The 23,148-nt window shown below is 43.8% G+C and overlaps 1 protein-coding gene across 4 annotated transcripts in view; it reads right to left on the bottom strand.

Annotated features, from left to right (window-relative positions):
• VPS13B (vacuolar protein sorting 13 homolog B) overlaps nucleotides 1-23,148 on the bottom strand; it is a 616,840-nt gene that overhangs the window by 10,390 nt on the left and 583,302 nt on the right. For all 4 annotated transcript variants that reach the window (XM_085896654.1, XM_085896653.1, XM_085896655.1 and 1 more), the window contains 3 exons: nucleotides 12,735-12,911; nucleotides 8,281-8,451; nucleotides 7,566-7,727 (listed from right to left, as the gene is read on the bottom strand). In XM_085896654.1, coding sequence (XP_085752780.1) covers nucleotides 7,566-7,727; nucleotides 8,281-8,451; nucleotides 12,735-12,911 — 510 coding nt within the window. The remainder of the gene's footprint in view (nucleotides 1-7,565; nucleotides 7,728-8,280; nucleotides 8,452-12,734; nucleotides 12,912-23,148) is intronic.

Raw genomic sequence — 23,148 nt, 5'->3', positions numbered from 1 at the left:
TACGGTCAATCGTTGACCTCTTTGGTGTAAAGCCTGACTGCTCTGGAGGCTGGTGCTCAAGCAGATGGTGGTGCACCCTATCAAGAATTATCTGAGCAAAGACCTTGCCCGGCACTGAGAGCAGCGTCACCCCTCGGTAGTTGTTGCAGTCTTGGCGATCACCCTTCCCTTTCCAGAGAGGAACAACAAGACCCCTCTTCCACTCAGTTGGGATGATGCCTGTGTTCCAGGCAGAGCACAAAACTGCATGCAACGACACGAGAGCAGCATTTCCACCAGCCTTGAGAAGTTCAGCATGGATGCCACAGATCCCTGGAGCTTTGCCCCGTTTCAACTGGTTCACCACAGCCTGTGCTTCCACAAGCGAAGGTGGATCACAGTTGATTGGAGGGTCAGCAATATAGATAGTAACACCCCTGATATCCAACTCGACAGCTGGTGGATCAGTCTGGTACAACCGCTCAAAGTAACCGGCCCAGTGGGCCTTCACTTTGGACTCCTCTGTCAAGACCTGTGGAAAATGAAATAAAGTGAAATTTGTGTTTGGTGGATTTAATAAATAATGCTTAGAAATGCTTGAACAAGGAGATTTGTCTGCAGTTGTCAAGGACTTTGGAAAATACGACATGCCTTTGTTGTCTTATCGATATAAAAAAAGAGTTACACTGGCCCACACATAGCCTGACCAGAGGCCATGATCTCACACTCACATCCTGCCTCAGGGCACACCTGGCCAGATGTGGAGTTGTTTTTCCTTTCTGTTTCAATTAATTCTTGCTTTACAAAGCTCTTTGTATTTTGACATTGATTAATTCGTTTTCTTGGAAATGATGCTTGTGGTAGAGACCATGCCTTGTTAGTTATAATTAAAAAAAAAAACTCAGTAAAACTTTGCCGATAGAGAGTGCTTGGAGATTTTACAACAGGTACTGTATCCGCACGTATGTATTATTCAATAAACGATCATAATTGCACTATAAAGTATTTTCTGATTTATCGATATCCAAAATTTCCACGACAGCCCACCACCCTTCGCTATAACTGCAGTGCAGAGAGGGACGGGCTTGGAGGAACGCAATGCACAAATTCCCCTGGAAGCTGGAAGAGAATCACGACCACAGGTGATGATCTACCTCCTCACAGATTCCTCGCACATTAGGCCAGCGGTAAACCTCGATAAAGGGCTGTATTTTAGGAGTTTAATCAACCGGCTTGACACAAAACTACAACAGGTCTCATATGAAAGATGGTGATCACAGTAACACATTTAGCCCTGTTGTCCTCATATTTTGGTGTGCGGTCCATGAAATATTCACATTTGAAGGATACACCCGTCTGAATATTTGGACCATTTCAGAAAATCACAATTTCCCATAAACTACAAGACAAGGAGCCCTCTTCCGACATGTTTGGTATTGAAATGTGTCGTTTTGAGAGGGGAATAATGTAGTCTCACAACCACATCATTATATGTAAATTTATATGCCTTTATTGACAAAATACGATAATTTTCTAAATTTTTAGGACCGCCATAAGGAAAATATCAGAGAAGGCGATTTTTCAAAACCGATGTTGACATTGCTATGTTCAGTAGTCATCCTTTACAATATTCAAGAAGATATGATAAAACGTGATTACATAATTATCATCCTCACCATCGCTCTCATCCATGCACAGAGGTTGTCCTGCATGGTTGTGCAAAAATGGACACTACTGAAAGGCTATAGCTTAGCAATTAGTTAAACCTGATATATCTATTTTTCATTCAATTCCTTCTCTTCCAGGGTTGTAGAACACCAATGCCAATTGTATGGACACATCATAAATGCTCTACCCATTATGCAATAATGCTTAAAAGTGGTCTTTCGTTAATCATTAAACAGAATTTTCAATTTCTCTTTATTATAGGACTCCAACATGGCTGAACGGTGTCCAGATGAACCGGGATCGAGCCCATTGAAGTTACAGTTGCCAAAAAAGAAGCGAAGGTTGTCGACAGAATGGGATACATGCATCATATGTCAGAATTCGTCAAAGGAGAAGGTCAGCAAAGCTGGGAGCACAGGTTTGGAAGCTTTGAAGTCATCTTCACAAATACGGAACGATGAAATTGGCCAGTGTTTGGAGTCACGTAAGGGAGGAACGGATATGTCTCTATTCTACCACCGCAGTTGCTCTCAGTCGTACACCAGTAAGAGGAACTTATCCTTCTTCTCAGAACATGCATCACAGGAGAAACCAAAGATTGTGGAGCCTAAACACACGCGAGCAAATACCCACAAGATGACTGATTGGTCAACCTGTTTCATCTGCCATTCCAGGAAACGTGATAAACTTCACCGTGTCCGAACAGGACCTAGACAAGCAACAGTTCGCAAAGCAGCAGAAGCACGTGACGATCAGGATATGCTTGGTCTGCTTGAAGGCGAGGACCTGTTTGCAAAAAATGCTATATGTCATAGTACTTGCATGGCTTCATACATCAGCACCCACAACATGAGCTCTGGGCAATACCAGCAAGATGTACCTGAATCTGATGAACATCAAAATGCCTTCTCCCATCTTGTTGTTGAGATAGATACTGACCTTAGAGGAGGGAAAGCCTTCAAAATGAAGAATCTATTACATCGATTCAAAACTATCTTGGGGGGCAATGAAGAAACCTCATACACTACACAAAAACTACAGTGGCAACTAAAACATCACGACGGAGATGCTATCGTTGTTCATTCACAACGTGGGCAATCAAAGTCAAGTATCATCATGAGCAGCCACGTGTCATTGGGCGATGCAGTTCGAGCGTTTGCACAGCTCAAAGAAGACTTCAGTCAAAGCCAAATGGAAACAGATGCCATGCTGCCAGAGGACGATAACCAGTTGGACTCCAGTAAGTCAGCTCTCCACAAAGTAGTTGGAGATATTCGTGATGAAATTAGTCAGATGATGGCAACAACCGAATACCCAACACCTGGTGATATCAGGATGGATTCATCGGAAAATGCTCTGCCTGCGATGTTGAAAACATTCTTTGTATGGCTGATTAGCAAAGAGGCATTTGATAAAGCTGACCAGACGTACCTACTGAACGACAACAAACGACGTAAAGTTCTTTCATTGGTTGAAACTACCATTCATTGTGTTCGACGAGATCTGATCATGCCTCTGCAATTAGGCCTAGCTGCACAATTTCACCATGAAATTCCAGAAATTCAGAAATTCCCACACTAGAGCGTCATGGATGGTACAGAGGAGAAGGTGTGCTGCATCCCACATTGTTTGATGGACCCACATCAGTGGAGATGTTAGATGGTCTTGTGTGTTCATGCCGTGGTAGTGAACCATGTACCAACAGCTGCAGTTGCTCACAAGACAGTTTGCCTTGCACTAACGAGTGCATGTGTGCCACCAGTGACAGGCAGTGTGGCAACGAACTGTCACATGGTGATCAAAATGACACGGACAGTGATGGTTGAACATATCGAGGACACTCGCTCAAAATATATGTTTTAGTTCATTTCTCGTAGAACAATGTGTATTGGTGTAACATATAGTTATCACATCACTTGTGCAAACTTCAGTTACTATATCGTATAATTTGCTTGTAGAAATTTGTTTCAAAATATTCTCATTATATTGATATGGTAAACTGAACACATATAAAATAAAGAAAAAAAATATGACAATTGGCAGATGTTTGTTTCTGTAGTTGATGATTTTCGAAGTTCGCGGTCCGGAAATTACGTCTTTTTTCTATTAAAAGCACTCAAATGTACATATTATATTTATCTAGAAGTATTCCATTAAGTAACTAGTAGTATTCCCCTGTTCATTCTGCACATTTCAATACCAATCATGTAAAATAGGGTGCATTGCTTTGTAGTTTTGGCTAATTCACTGATTTTCGGAAATGGTCAAAATTTTCTAATGGGGGTATCCTTCAGGTGTGAATATTTCATGGGACGCACACCAAAAAATACCCGAGCAGGAGTGCCGGTCATCTCTGCCAGAGGTCGAAAGTAACTCTGTGCCAGACTGGAATAGGGGCAGTTCATAAAGTACGTACGCTCTACTTCCGGGTTTCAAAACCACCCACCCCCCTCTGTATGCAGGCTAGTGACCACCCACCCACTCCCCTCATACATCGCTAATTGCTTGCAAAGCTAGCAGTTCCTTATGAACCGATGTTTGTAAGTCATGACAATGCAGTCCCTAGCGGTGTAATTTACCTTTTTCTTTTAATATCACAGCACATGTCATTTATGAAAATAAAAGTACAAATTGACATTCAAGACAATGTTAATGTCATAAATGAAAGTAAGTGTGCATATAAACTTGTGTTCCCTTGTTTTAGTTAAATCTGACAAAAGCTTCAAATGTAATATTTGTCTCAGAGAGTTCCGGTTTTTAATTTAATACTTTTATTTTTGTATGTACTTTATGAACGGCCCATACGGGGAATCAGAGCGAAGTTTGAAGGGCTATAAAATCGGAACGAGAGCAAATTTCAAAAAAATGGCTCATGATGTTCTAGATAATAGTTCATAGTATCTGAATCACTAATAACATTTAATCTCTCTTGATAAAGGAGGGAGGAGATAAGATTTGAAATCGACGATTTTCGCAACTTTGACAGCCTCGTGACGTTGACCTTGACGTTGGACGACCTTGAAAGTTATATCGTTGTGCATGTCTCATCGACCTTTATCCATTCCACTATTGGTTATTTGTCTCCACTCGGTTTGATTGTGGACGGACGGACGTACGGACGGGCGGACAGACTTCGAGACTGTTATTATTAGGTCATCTCTACTGAGATGATAGAGATGACCTAAAAATGAGGACAACAGGGAAAAATGAGTGACTGAGATCCCCATCTTTCATATGAGACCTCTTGTAGCTTTGTGTCAAGCCAGTTGATTAAGTACCAAAAAATCTGACCTATACAGCTGGCCTACATAGGCCTCCTTGTCCAACCTTTGCGCACGTTCAGTTTTACGTCTCAGGTCTGCCATTCAGCCTGGCCCTGCGACTTTGGTCAATGGTATCTTGTGTCCCTTGAGAGACAAAATTCTTCTTTGCCCAACGCTGAGTTCTAAGACATCCACCTGCAACATCAAGGATGGTGGTCTTGAAGGCACTCCACAACTCTTCAGGATTCCCCAAATCCCCACTCAGCTTGTTCGCAAACTCCTTAGCTACCCTCTCATCCTTGAGCTTGCCAATATCCAGTCTCGGCTGGGATGGTACCATTCGCCCAGATTTAAGGTGCAACTTCAGAGTTGCTACAACAAGCCTGTGGTCTGTATTGAGGAACTGAGCACTCTGGAAGACCCTTCTGTTCTGGATCATCCTCCAGTGACAATCAATGAGCACATGGTCAATCTCCTTTCACACACCACAAGTGTTGAAATACCAAGTCCAGCGATGAGTCTGTGGGCACTGAAACCATGAACCAGCCACCCTAAGTTAATGACTTCTTCCAAAGTCAAGGAGCTTAGTGCTATTCTGGTTCACGGTTCAAGAACCATGGGGACCAAGACATGTCTCATAATCATCCCTATCAGTTGTAGTCGATGCGTTGAAATCCCCCAAGACTAGAAGAGTATCTCGCCTGGAGCACTGATCAACCACACACTCGAGTGTGGCATAGAATGTGTCCTTCACGGTGAGATCACTCACCTCAGTCGGAGCATACACAGAGACCAGGGAAATGACACCCAAGGAGTGACGAATCCTTAGTCTCATACAATATGCTCGTTGACCGGTGTTCCCTCAATTATCATTGGAGTCAGCTTATTGGACACAGCTACAGCAACTCCTTGGGCAAGGTAACCATGAGAGTGACCATACCAATAGTAGGTGTAACCACTCACCATGATCTCGCCGCAATCCGGTCTCCGAACCTCAGAGAGTGCTGCAATACCGATGTTCAAATGCTTGAGCTGAGATGATAACAGAGACAGGTGATAATCCTCTCCGAGACAGGACATTCCAGGCACCCACCCGAAGGGACCACCTCAAGTTAACCCAAGGAGACTGCCGTCTGGTGGACGACACCTCAGTACCACTCTGCCACACACAAATGCAATCTGACCCTGGAGGTTTACCCCATGGTTTTCCTCCTTTCATCAAGGAACGAGGGTCCCGAAGGCTTTGCTCCAATCGCATCATCTAGTGAGCTGCCCTGTGGAGGGCAACAGCACAGGAGGTACTTCCACAGAGTGCATTTTCAGTTTTCCTTGCATTTGTGGGTTTTGCGAAATGAAGTGTTTTCTGGTGGCCAGAGTGCAAATCCTGTCACCAACCTCCTAAAAAAAGTAACCCAACTGCAGGGGGACATCTGCAGACACAGTTGGGCACTAGAAATGGATGGCCATTGGCTCAAAAGGAGCTCCTCTCTCGTTTGACAGGTTTTGTTTTTAATCCTGCTGGGTGTCCATATCTATACACCCTCCTCACCAGAAAACCTGGTGGGGGAGACAGTTTAGTCGCCGACAATCCAACCATGAAACAGTGCTGTATCAACACCCCGTTAACTTAATATATACCTTCGCTGTACACCCAGTTATAAATATTAACCTGACAATTACATCCCTTTAATATCTACATTTGGCGAATTTGTTGGAAATACAAGGATAGTGGCCTACTCTGAGAGATACCTTGACATCTATAACCTAAATGTGGATAGAAGGGCCTCACAGCCCAAAATGAAGGATGGGGGGCTCTGATATGCAACATCCCCATTTGAAGGACGGTGTACTTGTGAACAACAATGCATCAGAACTGTTTTTATTTTTTTTAATTCAAGTTTTATACCTTTGGGAATCAACTCCACACAAGATAGCTCAATGGGGAGTATCCTGAGTTCTCTTGCCATCCTCAAAGAGTAATGGTAGGAGGTAACGTGACGTGTGGTTGGCAGGGATTAGAGTAATTTTCTGAAGGAATGAAGGCACCGTTATTCACTCAGTTTGTTGAATCATTGGATTATAAAATGTTTGTTTAGGGGCCATACACAAAATAAGTGATGATTTTGGGGAGTTGGGTGCATTTTCAGGAGCAGGGAGAAGGGTGCCAGAGCCACAGTCACATGACTTCATCTTCATGGGTGCAGCCATCTTTGACTTCCCTTCATCACGACAGGACATGTCAATTTAGAACTTGCCTTCGGTTGAATTTGTACAAAAATGGCAGAGGCGCTCTTTAAATTATTAATTCGAAGCTACCAGAGGGCATTTTCTGAAAGGAGAACAGGAAGTTCAACTAGAAGTTTGTAAAATTTGGAGGGAGTTGAAGGGCAACACTGTCTCATCAAATGAGTTGTCAGATGCCATCGATTAAAAAAAGAAAACTTGCAGAATGGAAGCTGAACGGAATTTTGAAAAGAAGACATTGTTCTCATTTTCAGAATCACGTATTTTTAGGGTGGGGTTCAGGCAAAGCATCACAACTGTCAAAAAGAGTCACGTATTTCGTGTTTATCCCCAAATAAGCAGAGCTCGTTTATTTGCAACCATTGTGGGTTTTTTTGGTAATATTCGATTACAAAAGAAATTCACACTCACCGTATCCAGTTTGTGAAACCAGCTCAGCAGCACCTCCGATGGGTTTCGTAAAGACACCCAAAAGGCCTTTCCCCACCCCCGAGATGACACTGCGTGTCCTGCTTCCAGTTGAAGCTTTGTGGAAGCTCTGCAACGGTTGCTCCACAATCCCAGCGATGGCACCTGATGATAGATTTGAGTTTTTGAAGCCATATCAAAATAAGAATATAATTTGTAATAACAGTCTTCATGTGTTTATCCAATTCACAATCGACTGATTACATACTTGGCTTCAAATCTCTGAAACATTCATGAGGTTGGTGCAAAATTGGCATTAACTCTTGTTTATAAAAGACAGAGTAATGGACATTTATTGTTAGGTTTTCAGAGAATTTGTATATTGTTGGCAACCATTACTTATGATCAAGTGTTTTCCAATTTAATGTTCGAGTTAAAAACCAAGATGGGGGCAAGTGATATCACAGGAAGGGTGGAAGAGTGAATAATTATGAAATTTATCGTCAAAACATCAAAGCTGTTCAAATTTATTGACAACTGTGTGCTTGCTTCGGTGATCGGCATCAAAGAGAATTATGGATCAAGATGATAACTAACGATGCCCTCTGCACTGGCTACATAAGGTCAAAAAGCAGGGGTCGACAATATGTAGCACACGTGTCAGAGATCGTGAAGAGCTACGTGGAGGAAATAGTGGGATTGCGTGGAGACATCGTACCGAGGAGGCTAAGACCCAGGCGTGAGAGACCCTGCCGAAGTCCTTCAACCACACTCTCTGGGAGCTGCTGCCGCCACTCTTCCTGCCGGTTGAAATGCTCATGATCGAGAGACAGGCGGTCCATGTTGCGTGCCAAGCTGGTTGCCAGGTTAGTGATCGACGTCAATGTACCTGCATCATAGATGGCCAGAGTGGTAAGCATGGATATTTTAAGCATGAACCAACAGGATAAAACATTTCCCTGTTTTATCAGTGTTAGTGAAACAGCTCAACTGTTCAAAGTTCATAAAAGAAAAAAAATCCAGAATCTGCATTTTACATTCATCTGCTATGGAAAAGTGACTGGATAACATGATCAAGTATCGTGTATTCATTTTTCAAATCTTTACTGACAAAAGGAACCTCAATTTCTTTAATTTTTTCACTTGCAGAAGGTGAGGTGCCAAAAAGATCGAAACGACAGAGTCGAGGATTGTGGAATATCTGCCCTAATTACCCCCATGTACATGTCACTTTATTGGAGGAGCTTGATACAAATCACATACAGCACAAGGACAATAGGAGACGATGAACAAATCAATGCAGTAAAGGGAATTTGGATGTGGAATCCCAGCTTGAACTAAATGCTCATATGGGAGTCATTCCACCTCATATCACCGGAGACCTCCCAGTTGACCCCCTCAGATTTACTTTAAACTTTCATAAAATAGTTCCCAGGTATCAAAATGAAGCTGCGTAAAATGTTAGGTCCATAGATGCGGTCAACTCCGAGATATTGAGGGTAGAAAATGTGGTTGTGGCCCTATTTTTATGGTCGTTACGAGCATCACAAAATCACATCACAAAAATCACATACTTTTAAACTCTCACAACTTTTTAAATATTCATGCTGGAGCCTTGAAATTTTCAGAGATTATTCTTCTATACGCTCTGTAAGAAACAAACAAAACGGAGTATACCTCTATTAATTTTTGACCTGATCAGTTGAAATCCAGAAAAAAAAATTGGTTTTGTATGAAGACCCAACTTTGAGACCCCATATATTTTTATTGACCCATCCCAGAAGCTTGAAATTTTTTCAGGTAATAACTGTATGGTAGTAGTATTCAAATACATGTTTACTTTTCTTAATCAGTCATACATAATACAGTCATGATCCCTCAAAAATTGAAAATTTTCATTTTTCCCCAAAATTCAGGTGAGGATTGCAAATATATGACAAGGTATACCACTTCAAATTGTCACCATTGGAAAGAGCATATTCAAGTTTACAAAAGTGTCAAATATCAAAGTGGTATAATGTTTCTATCAATATTTAAAAAAATATTTGAATAAATGATGTTCTGCCAGTGCTGTGCACGTTGTGTGTGCTAGTTAATGAACAGTCCTTTTACATATAGTACATATGTGTAGTACATGTATATACAATGTACATACTGTTGTGGTTACCAAATTCGCAAACCACCATTCAGGTCCCTTAGGTGAGATATCTCCGTAAGTATATGTGTAGTTAGGCCCAAACCCGTTGTCTAGTGGGAATACATGTCATTTATGCGTGCTGCGACTCTTCAGGATAGCCGTTTTTCTTTTACTATCTTTATTTTGGACCAACCGCCATTGTTACCACCACCAACCACAACATCAACCACCCACCGCGGCGCCGCTTCACGTCACACCTCGCAACCGTCGCATCGCCACCGTTCTTGCGCCGCTTGTGGGTACCGGTGTTGGACTCGTGCAGGGCGCGCGCCGAACAGCGTGTACAAAACCACGGATTTTCCGCTTCAAAAACGGATCAAAAACGACACACGCCCACTTTTGTTCCGTCCAATCGGTGAGCGAGGGGCGATTTGGCCCCGCCTCCAGGGCGTTGGAGGGCGATCGCTATATGCAAATTTATGGATCAAAATGCATTCACGCCCACTTTTTCGCGGGCCAATGGGGAGCGAGGTGAAAGGTCGAAGGCAGGGGGTCAAAGATGAGAGAGCGAAGCCACGGGGCTTATATAAGCGACCGCGTTCGTCAAGTCGAGTGAGTTAAGACTTCGCAGTCGGTGGAGTTGGGAAGAAGAAGCAAGAAGGAGTTGGTCGTCGTCGTGTGCGTTGGAGTCGGAGCGAAGGGGACGGAGCTGTGGAGAGGCGGCGAGGGCAGATGAGGGGGTGCTCGCGTCGTGCCGGGAGCTGCACACCAGGGAGGCCGACGGCGCGACCTGGTCGAGGTGGAGACGCTCGTCGCGGGACTCGAGGCAGAGTAGAAATCCTCCTTTCCCCCGAGCATCAGCAACCCCCTCCTGTTTCCCCCCGCGCTGAGATAGTGCGACCAAGGGGGCCCCTTTCCCACCCCCTACCAGACACTGTCCGCGAGGCCCGCGGAGTTGAGGCACCATCGCCGCTCCGCGTCTCATCACCAGACGGGTAGGCCCGACCCGGTCTCGGCCTCAGGCCCGCCTCATCTTTGAGGGTTCTCTTTTCTTTTGTTTTTGGGAATGTGTGTTGTCGGCGCCGTCTGTGAAGTAAAATTGTATAAGTGTTGCCGTGTGCTCGCGTAGTCGGTATTAGCTCTGCATTGTGTTTCTTCCTCTTTTCTATGTGCTTTTGGTGGAATTGAATATGTGTGCTTTCCGTTCATCGCGAATAAATGTGCTTTGTGTTGAACTGTTTCCCGCTTCGCTTCGTCATTTCTTTCATTGAATCCTCATCTTGCTTCACGTAAAGGGTTGGTAGTGGGCTGACTACGCCCGATAATTAATCGAACCGTCGAGGCCGACGATAACACCGCTCGGTTATCCCGATAGTACGGAACGGGTCGCTTAAGTGACCCGTGTCCGAAGTCGACCTGCGGCGAGGTGCGATCGCCCGGTCTACCCTCCGTGTGGGTACTTAGGTAGGTCGAATTTGGCGAGCAACCCTATCCCACGCGGGGGCTGATTGGCTCGATCGCGGTGAGACCGAAAGGTCCACCCGTGACTGGTTCCCGGCGTTAGTCCGAGAGGGTCACGACTGGATTGTCCGTCCGGTGGGCGACGTGCCGCGATTCGAGTTACGTGGCCGTCAGCACGCCGGCGGGCGCGAAACCGTAACAATACATATCATCTGCTATTAGGATACCATGAACACAATACTTTGAAATTTGAATTTGTAATTCTTTGTTTCTCATTTGTAAATAGCAAGAGCTTAACTCATCTGGCTGGGGCTAAAAATAGAACTCAGGAATAGTGGCTGATCTGCTGATGTCAGCAGTGGATATAGTTACATTCAAGGGAGGACATTTGTTGGGTTCATTTGGTCCATGTGATGAAAGTTATTGATGCTTCCCTAATGTCAACTGGGAGGCAGTACAAGCTTGCACCTGACTTGGAAAAGCAGATCAAGGACCTATTCAAATCATTTACGTGAAATGTTTTATTACATTGTTATTGCAGTATGTGATATATTTTTGTATTATTAATTTGAATCATAGAACTAATCATTCATGGTTACCATGGTGCCCACACCATGCACACACTTCATGTATTCACGACTGTGTTAACAACAGTTTAAAAAAAGAAAGAAAATATATTAAAAAAAAAATATACCACTTTGATATTTGACACTTTTGTAAACTTGAATATGTTCTTTCCAATGGTGAACAATTTGAAGTGGTATACCTTGTCATATATTTGCAATCCTCACCTGAATTTCAGGGAAAAATGAAAATTTTCAATTTTTGAGGGATCATGACTGTGTTATATATGACTGATTAAGAAAAGTAAACATGTATTTGAATACTACTACCATAGTTATTACATGAAAAAATTTCAAGCTTCTGGGATGGGTCAATAAAAATATATGGGGTGTCAAAGTTGGGTCTTCATACAAAACCAACATTTTTTTCTGGATTTCAACTGATCAGGTCATAAAATTTAATAGAGGTATACTCAGTTTTATGATTGTTTTTTACAGAGCAGTTATAGAAGAATAATCTCTGAAAATTTCAAGGCTCTAGCATTAATATTTAAAAAAATTGTGGGAGTTTAAAAGTAGCCGTACATTTTATGATGCTCGCAACGACTATAAAAATAGGGCCACAACCACATTTTCAACCCTCAATATCTCGGAGTTGACCACATCTATGGACCTAAAATTTTACGCAGCTTCACATTTTCAACTCTCAATATCTCGGAGTTGACCACATCTATGGACCTAAAATTTTACGCAGCTTCACATTTTCAACTCTCAATATCTCGGAGTTGACCACATCTATGGACCTAAAATTTTACGCAGCTTCATTTTGATAACTGGGAAGTATTTTATGAAAGTTTAAAGTAAATCTGAGGGGTCAACTGGGAACAATTTCTAAAATTTGGTGATTTCAGATGGAATGACTCATGGGAATGCAAATTGTTAAAAGAAAAAACACTGCAGACTGGGACATGTCCACAATCTGCAAGAACGAGATGGTCGATGAGGTCCAACCTTTCGATATATGCCGCACGAAGGATGATGTTCCCCTCGAAACACCACTGACGAAGGCACCGGGTCCACGAGTCAGACCCTCGTACGGGAGGCGAAAGAAGTCTGCGACTCCATTAGCGACGCTGCAAACCAGGCTTGCGGGACTTCCCAAGATCTCAAGTGATCCGACAACCCATCCTATGGAAGTGGAGCATGAAAAACACTTGGTAAACATTTTGTTTATTGCTGATATTTATTTATTTATTATAAATATAACGCTTTTACCAACCTTTTATGTGATATCCATCTATATTAATAGTTACTCAAGTTCCTGCCAAAGAGAACTGATAACTCGTTTGGTGAATATTTTCATAATCAAATAATATTGAACTTCTTTGATGGTGAGAACTCTTTTTCATTTTCACATTAAGCAAAGGCTCATTCATGTTGGGGCTCGAGCATTTTTTTTTTACATGATAGACAAGGACAACATAAGAGATCAGTATATGTTTACATTAAATTCAACAACATTCACAGACGAGAGACAAATCAACTATGGAATTTGAACCTGGGATCCGAGCATAAGCCTCAATTGGAATAACCAACCATGGCAATCCATGGAAGATGTTGAATTACGTTCTTAGTAAGAAACTAAAGGGATCAAGTGCTGAATAATGAGGCACAAATCTGACAGTCAGTGCCGAAAACCACAACCCACCAGTAAAGGCTTACATCTTCACTTTTCCTGAAAGACATTGTCATTTTCCTCCATTAATAAGTAAAAAACACATAAAATGTCAGCACCCGTTGTTTTAGTAATTTTGTTGTACGAAGATAAAGGGCGAGACCATATTTATCGACTATACTAAAAAAATAGAATGTTTGTATGTATGTGTGTTTGTTTGTGTGTTCGTCCTTTATAGGCGGCCGAACCGTTGGATGGAATGAGATGAAACTTAGCATGAGTGATCCTTGGGACATGAGAACGGACATGGGGGAGGGGGGGGTCAAGTTCAAGGTCAAAGGTCACGGGGTCAAGGGGTCAAGGTCACCGGGTAACTTCAATTTCTCAATTTCATCCGATCGAGACGGGACCAACACCATTCGACAGATAATCAAAATTAAATGACACAGTTGATTGACGACATTCACTTCCGACTTCCGGTTTTCGAGTTATGAAGTCATAAATTGACTAAAACGTCAATTTTTCATGTTTGTTTGTCCTTTATAGATGGCCAACCGTTGGATAGAATGAGATGAAACTTGGCATATGTGATCTTTGGGAACGGACATAAGGGGATCAAGGTCAAAGGTCACGGGGTCAAGATCACCAGATAACGTCAATTTCTCAATTTCATCCGATCGAGACGGGACCAACGCCATTCAACAGATAACTATACCCGCCCATGGGCGGGTACTTTGCTAGTGTACAACTAAAATGGCTGCCAGTCTACTAGTAGGACATCTTTGATCAGATCGCAAAATAAAGTGAGGGGCACATATAAGCCATCATGTGCTGTGCTTGTGCCAAGTTTGAAAAAAAAAATCAGATGATGCATGTCTGAGAAATGTTTGGGGACACATTTAAGTAACGAAATGGCCGCCAGTCGGCCATCTTGGATATGATCTTGGGAGGGGAAAAAAAATGACGTGCATATGCAAGCCATCATTCGTTATCTGAGTGCTAAGTTTGAACAAGATCGGTATATGCATGTCTGAGAAATGGTTGAGGACGTGTTCGACACCGGGTTTTTTTTTACAACTAAAATGGGCGCCAGTCGGCCATCATTGATCGCATTGGGAAAAGAAAATGATGTGCATATGTATACCATGATTTGTTGTCTTTGTGCCAAGTACAAATCAAATTGGTATATACATGTCCAAGATATTGTTGCGGATGCACGCACACACACACGCATGGACATGAAAATGGAGACCAAATCCATAAGCCCCCATTTCCGACTTAGTCAAATGGGGCTAATAACATCTAGGAGTAGTCGCTTTAGCTTCTAGGTTTCATGCTCCACAAGGACATATCACATCTACAATCTGGTTTGAAAAACCACATTGCACCCGAACATAACCTGTCGAGTCAAGTCCTTCCTGGGCACCTCCCATTCTCACAGTGCACCAATTATCTACTACCCCGTGCACGTGAAGTAAAAAGAGAGATTAAGCAATTGGTTCACTTCTGTCTGTCTGTCTGTCTCTGTCCACAAACGTCAGTTTATGATTGAGGAACAATTTCATTTCCATTGAATGGTATATCTTGAATAGGAATTGGAAAACGAACCTGAAGCTTAAGATGACTTTGGCTCTGAATTCGACCGGATCAAGCATGCACAGAAAGGAGTGAGATAATTTATTTACTCTCTGCCTGTCTAGTCTGGCAGTCAAACAAAATTGAAAATCATTTCAAGCAGGAAACTTACTGTTTTTAAGGATATCATAAAGAACACAACCAACAGGTATGAAGAACTAATGTAATGTGTTAAATAAGGTGGTGTAATAGACGCTGCATCAACGGTGGTAAACTTCTGAATTTATTTTCTGCAACCTCTAAAATATTTATTTAATTTTAATTGAATTACATACGTGAACACTGTAGAACACAAATCACATTTTTCGCACCTTCAAAATGGTATTTGGACTCTTCTGTTTAGCAGTATTTGGACAAAATATTACAGAATTTTACCTCATCTTGACCAATTGAATTTGCTGCTCATAGACCTCGCCCACATCCGTGTTTCTCAAGACAGCGCAGCGTAAGGTTTTCCATGAACTCCCCAGTTACCTCCGCTGCCAAAGATGGATGCAGATTATGTTTTCACCCCTGTCTGTCTGTTTGCTTGTCTGTTTGTTTGTTTATGAGTACGATATGTCAAAAAAAAATGTGGACTGATTCAGACGAAATTTGGTGGACAGGTTGGGTGTTTTTTTTTTTTTTTGGTGGATGGACGAAATAAGGAAGAATTGATTCGATTTTCGAGAAGATCAGAATATGGATATGGATATGGATATGGATATGGATACTAGAATTTTTCAAGTGATTCTTCACCATTAAGTGACAGGGATAAAACTATATTTAGCAGGATATCTCAAAAAGTTATGGACAGATTCAGACAAAACTTGTTGGACATGTTGGGTGTGTGAAAAGGAAGAATCTCTTCGATTTTGGTGGAGATCCAGATCCGGATACGAGAATTTTTTTAAATTTTCATCCAAAGTGATTCTTCACCATTGAGAGATATGGCCAAAAACGTTATATAACACTAGCTAGAGTACCTGGCGTTACCCGGGGGAAAAAAGTAGGAATAAGAAAGGGGTAAATTGTGGTGCTTAATATATATCACATTTATATATCACATTTAATTTGGATGTATTTCACATTTCTTTGTCGTTGTCAGCGTTCGTCATCAGTGCTCATGAAGCTGTCACGGAGGTTGTCATAGTTATCAGCAAGCAAGTTTTTTTGCTCCCGGCAGATAAAGCCCAGTTGCTCTGTCTCGATTTTGCAGTAGACATCGATCAGAAACTGCTGAAAGAATCGTCGCATCTGCAGTATGTGGTTGTCCTCTCTCACCATGATGTGGTAGCTGTAGTACTGCAGCTGTGTGAGTTTTCGTCCATCCTGTCTAGTAGCAGTCCTGGCCACCAGATGGATGCTGTAGCCATCTGTTCCATATGGGAACACTATGGGATACTGGAGTGCATCATAAGATGCATGCAGCTCACCGATCCTTTTAAGTGCCCCATCGCGAAGTCTGAGGACAATGTCTCTGGGTTCTGTTGGCTCATTGTCCATTAGGATGGCGACTTCTGGTGCAGACTGGGTGTTATAGCGGCGTGTGTGCTCTCCTTGCGGTCACTTGTTCTCTCTGATGATGATCTGGTGCTCTTCAGAGTTTCCTCCTCTGCAAGTACATCTCTTGCAGTCTTGAGCTCATGGACCAGATGGTTATTCTCGTGAAACGACTTTGTGAGCATCTCATTGATGTGTGGTTTGAGGCTGCTGTGGTTCCTGGCAGCCAGTTCCTTGGCATGCGAGTCCAGGAAGTGGACCTGAAGGAACTTTGGCTGGCCCTCTACAGGTGGGAGAAAGCTGCCAATGCGGTGGAACACTTGACCTTGGATCCGGAAGCTCGGGTTCCAGCCCTGGACTTCAGCTTACTTGTACCCGAAGCTCGTCATCGCAAAGCTGCCATTATACATCCAAATGTTGTCAAGGAAGTGCTTGCTGAGGGGACCTTCACCTGAGAGAAGTTCCTTCAGCAAGGGAGGAAGGGCAGGAGAGGGCTCAAGGACGACCTTGCCATTGCTGCAGCACACACCCTTGGTCTCTCTCTTGAACTTGTTAGCAGAGCAGTGGGTGCAGACTTGGTCCATTCGGCCGATGTCTGCATGAGTTGTTGAGTCAGCCGGGTCATACATGAATGCCACCCTATTGGCACTGTTGTGCTCTTGTGCCCGGGCCAGTGCTTGTGCTTCTGCAGTGCGGTGATGCATTGCCTCAAGACTCGCATCACACTCTTCCTCAGTCTCATTTGCTAGCCGCTGCTGTTACCGATGAGCCTGTTCATTTAGCCTGGCTGATCGCTCCTATTCAGTCTCATTTGCTCGCCACTGCTGTTGCCGATGAACCTGTTCATTTAGCCTAGCTGATCGCTCCTCTTCAGTCTCATTTGCTCACCGCTGCTGTTGTCGATGAACCTGTTCATTTAGCCTGGCTGATCGCTCCTCTTCAGTCTCATTTTGTCGCTGCTGCTGTTGCCGCTGTGCCTGTTCATTTAGACTGGCATCTTGCTCCTCTTCAGTCTCCTGTTGTCTCTTAGTGTGTTTTTGCTTAACTGCAGCTGCCTTAGGACCAATGGAACTCTTCCTTTTTCGGGGCATCTAAAATCAGAAAGTCAAATTTTTCATCAGAAACTTTGTAAATGTTCACTGGTCTGTCCATCCACAGGTCTGTCTTTGTCTTATTTTGATCAGGTTGTGAATAAAAAAAAAAATCGACGATTTTCGGTTTTTTTTAAATATCTAAGGTGTGCTCTCGTACCCCGAAGACGTGCTGATTCCGAATATGCCTTTAGTTTTGCTCTGGGATGCGTAGTTCGTGAATTATAAGAGGACAAACAAACATACACTACTACTTTATATTGTTACGGCTGTGGAAATTCGCAGAACACCATATAGGTTCTTAGTTAGTTATGCCGATAAGTCCGTGTTCAGTTAGATTTCCCCACCGTTGTTTAATGGGATTTATTCGTGTCACAGGGCTGTGATCCTTTGAGGTCGGTTTTTCTTTTTCTATCGTTATTTTGAACAAACCACATCTCTAACCACCTTCGCCGCTACGCCAGCTATCAATTCCCTTCTTCTCCACGGACATATTACAACCATCTCTCTGCATTCATTCAATAAACGCAAGCAAAAGGAAACCAAAGGAACTTCGATGGCGCACGGATTTTTCCTGCCTAATATTCTCGCCTGTTTTCTCCGCACTTGGTGTGGGGGGAGGGCGAGGCAGATCATTCGCCATTGGTCAGTTCGTGGAATGAGGGGCTGGGTACGGAGGAACGCCCCTTTTCTGGAAGCTTCTCGCAGGAACTGGAAGGGGTGTGGAGCAGAAAACAGGGAGGAGCAAGGGGTTGGACCCCAGGGGATATAAGGGCGGACAGGATGCGAGCTCGAAGAAGGAGGGGGTGATCATGTGGGTTGTTGTCTCTTCGGGGGAGCTTCGTCTCTTCGTGACATTGGTGCTTTTTGAACGTCGTGCCCTTTTGTCGTCGAGCCCTTTGTCGTCGAGCCTTTAGTCATGTGTCTTTGGTCGTCGTCGTTGTCTTCTCTTGGGGAGAGCTTCTGGATTGCGTTGGTGGTTTCAGCTTCTTCGGAGTCGTTGGTGGTTTCGGCGTCATCGAGCTCTTCTGGTCTGGTGATTGCTGCTGCTTCGTGGTGGTTCGAGCTCCGGGTGCCTTCCCTCTGGGCGACAAGTCGTGAGGGTTGTGTGCGGTGGTCCAGGGTCGAGGCACACACGAGAGGAGAGTGCCGGAGAGAGCTCGCCGACCGTCGCACCACGAGGGTGCAGGTAACCAGCGTCGGTCTCGTGGGGCCCATTCGGTCAGCCAGGCTCCACGCACATAAAGGTCTACGGACCTGGTCTGCCAGCCTCGTCTTTTGGGGATGGCCCTTTTATTTTGGGCTTTTGAATGAATGTTGTGGTGCCGAGTCTGAGAAGTAGAACTGCGAAAGTGCCTGTAAAATATTACTGCTTATATTCGGTCGCTAAACTATTACTGCTTTCCCTTGCTTTTGCTTTGTCTGTATACGTGATTGCTTTTGTCTCTTTGCATACGTGTATGATTATTTCATTGCCATGCCTGCATACGTGTTGTGTGTAAATTATAAATAAATGTGCTTGGTTCAAATGTACCCCGTTCGTTGCGTCCTCCTTTCACCACATTGAAATGCCATCTTGCATCTTGGAATAAGAGTTGGGGTTGTTAAATACCCTATAAATAGAATCGGATCCGGCGAGGTCGGGCGATAATACCCACTCGGTTATCACTGCAGAACGTAACGAACCACTTGGGTGGTTCGTGTCCCAGCCGACCTGCGCCGAGGTACGGTCTCATGGTAGGCTACCCGCGTGGGTACTTAGGTATATCGAGATTCGGCGATTGATCCTATTCTGCGTGGGTAGAAAATTGGCTAGGCCGTGGTGGGGTTGAAGACCCACCCGTGACAGGGTTCCGGCGTTGCTCCGGAAGGTCACGACTGAATTGTCCGTCCGGTGGGCGAGCGGCTACTATTAGTGGAAAGCGGGCGTGGATTCGTAACACAGGACAAACAAACATACACTACTACTTTATATATTTAAAGATGATATTTCAAAAAGTTGTGGACGAGTTATGACAAAACTTGGTGCATAAGTTGGTTAGGTGATGAGAACAAGCCGATTCGATTTTGGTTGGGGTCCGGATTCAGATCCTACCCATCAGTGGGATACAAAACGTAAACTGTTCAAGCTGGTGGCGGTATTTGCTCTAGTTCATTACGTGATTGAGTTTTACTCCCGACTGTCGGCTGGAGATCCTGCATCCTATCTTGCACTACTGGACACACAGTGAAGGCTAAAGGCACAAGCATCGTTGGAAATTACCAATCAGGATGTCATGCTGGAGCTTCACTCACCGCAAACAGGTTATTGGCCTACCGGGTTGGCTCATTTTATCCGGCCTTACTCCCACCTATCCTATCCTTGTTCACACTGTTCATCCAGTAACTCCACATTAAACTTCCAAAGTTCAGGCTTTCTGCTCAGATCCATTCTGTAAAACTGTTTTATCTTGCCTGCTGGATCCGAGTGCATTTGACCAATCCTGCTTTACCCTCCAGTTATTCCCGTTTCTGGCTCATCACCATCTCAAATATGTTCCTGCTGATCCACAATCTTTTCATGAATCAATAATCTTGTTCATCCATAGAACCAACCTGTGAATGTACTTTCTCATTCCATTGTAAATTTAAAAATCTTACCTGTCATTCAATTCTACTTTATGAGACCCAAAAAATCTAATAATAACCTGTTGAATAGTTGTTCCAAAATTTTTTTTTTTTTAAGTCTGGGCTTGCTTCCAAAATTCAAAGTTACTGCTCACAACCACCATTTGTTCCTCTTTTCCCTAATGTGTGCAAAAAACTTCCTCATTCTGTTCAATCCCATCCTTTCCTCCAGGGCTTCAAGATGGCTGTTCATCACCATCTCAGGTCATCCCCTATCCATAATCATGACCTTTTCCACCCTCATGATCCCTCCCCAAAGGCACCCATTCCTTTCCAGGTAATTGTGTTTTCTCCTCTCTCCCTCCATCCACATTTCCATTTGTTTGCTTCATGAATGATTCATCCTTGGCTTTCACTTGGTTTTTTTTCAAACCCTTACTTCTTGTGCTTGAGGATATATCCAAACTTGTCCCAATCCTGGACCAGGTGGCATCAGCCACAAATGGCTTACTGACTTCCACTACTCTCGGGGCCATGTGGCACTCAAAGGAATATTTTCCTCTCCTTTCCCTGTCAAGGCTGGAGTACCCCAATGTAGTGTTCTAGACCCAGTCCTATTCCTGATCTTCCTTAATGATCTCTCTGACTCTCTGGAAAATCTTCTTTATCTATTTGCTGATGACTCCACCCGATGCTGTGACGTCTCTTATCCATCAGATAGGCAGGCTGCAGCCACATTACTCTCTTCAGGCCTTGACAAAATCACAAGTTGATCAAACATTTGGAATGTCTTCCAATCCCGACAAACCTCGCATCCTCGCATCCTCGCATCCTCGCATCCTCGCATCCTCGCATCCTCGCATCCTCTCTCTCTCTCTCTCTCTCTCTCTCTCTCTCTCTCTCTCTCTCTCTCTCTCTCTCTCTCTCTCTCTCTCTCTCTCTCTCTCTCTCTCTCTCTCTCTCTCTCTCTCTCTCTCTCTCTCTCTCTCTCTCTCTCTCTCTCTCTCTCTCTCTCTCTCTCTCTCTCTCTCTCTCTCTCTCTCTCTCTCTCTCTCTCTCTCTCTCTCTCTCTCTCTCTCTCTCTCTCTCTCTCTCTCTCTCTGATAGAACTGCCTGGCAAACTTTCATATCTACTTTCCAATCCTCTTGAGGAAGTTCAGTCATTCAAACTCCTGAGTCTCACTATCAGCCATGATCTTTCTTGAGTAAGCCACATTTCAAAGTCGGCCTCCAATGCCAGCCGCCAGCCGGCTGGGCATCCTCTGTCGTACAAAGGCCTTCTTTGGCACACCTGAACTCCTAACCACCTCCAAGGCTTTCATCCACAGCTTGATGGAGTACTGCTCTTCTCTCTGGGCTTGCTCCCCTGCCTCACATCTTGCTCAGCTTGATGCCGTGGAAACCAAGGCCTTCAAGGTTATTGGAATCTCCTGCAATGAAGCTGAGTCTTTGAGCCTATCACTTCACGATAGCAGACAGGTCAGTGGCCTCCTTGCCTTCTACCACCTACTTTCTGGTCTTGCACCCTCTGCTTTTTCTGTGCTTTGTCCTTTACCCCCACCCCCAGGTTTCTACAGGCCACACATGGTCCACCATCAACCCCTTCTGGTGAAACTACCTAAATCCAGGATGACTGCTCATCTCCATTCATTTGTTCCTCCTTTTTCCACCTGTGGAACCAACTTCCACATCCTCTTCAATCTCATTCTTCCCTCCAGGTCTTCAAGACAGCTTGTCAGCATAGAATCAAAAGATTGCATCTGACAATTGAACCTTTGTTCATGAGAGACTTTTGATTCGAAGGTGACGAGCTCTTCACCACCATTTCAGATCATCCACAATCCAAAACCATGATCTTTTCTACCCTCTTTAACCCCTCCCCCTACCCCACCTCAATCCCTCCTCCATCAAAATCTCCAGTTTTCCTTCCTTGGAGTTTCCTTCTGAATCCATTTGTCCACCCCATGCATTCTCTCCTGCCCCCATTCTTCCCCACACTCTGTTTATCCAAGTCTACCTCTATCTTGGCCTTCTACTCTGCTGTTGGTGTTTTCCCCTTCTCTCGACTGCTCCTTTTTTCATGCGTCTCCACTGTTCCTTTTGCATTCTGTTATGTCCTGATCCATTCAGCTCTTTCATGAGCCTCGATTTTGTATACAACCCCCCCCCCCCACATCTCCTCCATGTCTTCCTCTACCCTGCTGTTATGTGTTCCTCTACCATTTTCCATTGTTCAAGATCTTCCTTTTCTGTTCTAACTTTTCCACGAGCCTGACTTTGTATCCAAAAAAACAACAACCTGATTATGAACTGGTAGAGTGCTTACATTTAGTGCCTTACAAGCACCTAAGTCACCATGCCATGCGAGCGCCCATGTCATAATGCCTGTCGAGCGCACTTGTTCTTTGACATACTCAAGTTCTCCAAGTGTCAGTTGCTCCTCCACTACACCCCTCTCATCCCACATGTCTTCGGTCATCATTAAAAACCTTCACACCTATTCTATCCCTTCATAATTTACACCTGCCTCTCGATCCTTGTGGAACTGTCCCATCAATATACAACTAAGTAGAACATGAGCAAGACAGGACAAAACGTTATTATTAACTACTCTTTCTTTTGTGAGGTATTGTGAAGTTTTTGTTGTTTTTTTTTTTTACCCCAAGATCAGTTTGTTTATATGGTGTTTTCCACAGGTGGTTTTAAAGTTAAAGTTAATAGATTGCATTTCTATAAACACATATTTCACTGTACACTTATTACACCAAGATTTTACTCCCATTCCAAATGTCACGAGTTGCGTTGATTTTTTTTTTAGACTGCTGTAATTGAAAGCGCACCAGCCGTGCGTACCCATCGCCTCACTGACGGGTTTAATCAAAGACAGCATGTTGCACTTCACAAGCATATTGCATATCTATCTATGCCTACAGAA

This window comes from Eptatretus burgeri, chromosome 9 (assembly GCF_056783735.1).
Source record: "Eptatretus burgeri isolate ZD-2024b chromosome 9, Ebu_testis_v1, whole genome shotgun sequence".
NCBI classification, from domain to species: Eukaryota; Metazoa; Chordata; class Myxini; order Myxiniformes; family Myxinidae; genus Eptatretus; species Eptatretus burgeri.
The sequence above is the reverse complement of the archived record's forward strand: the minus strand, read 5'-3'. Positions and strand labels throughout refer to the sequence as shown.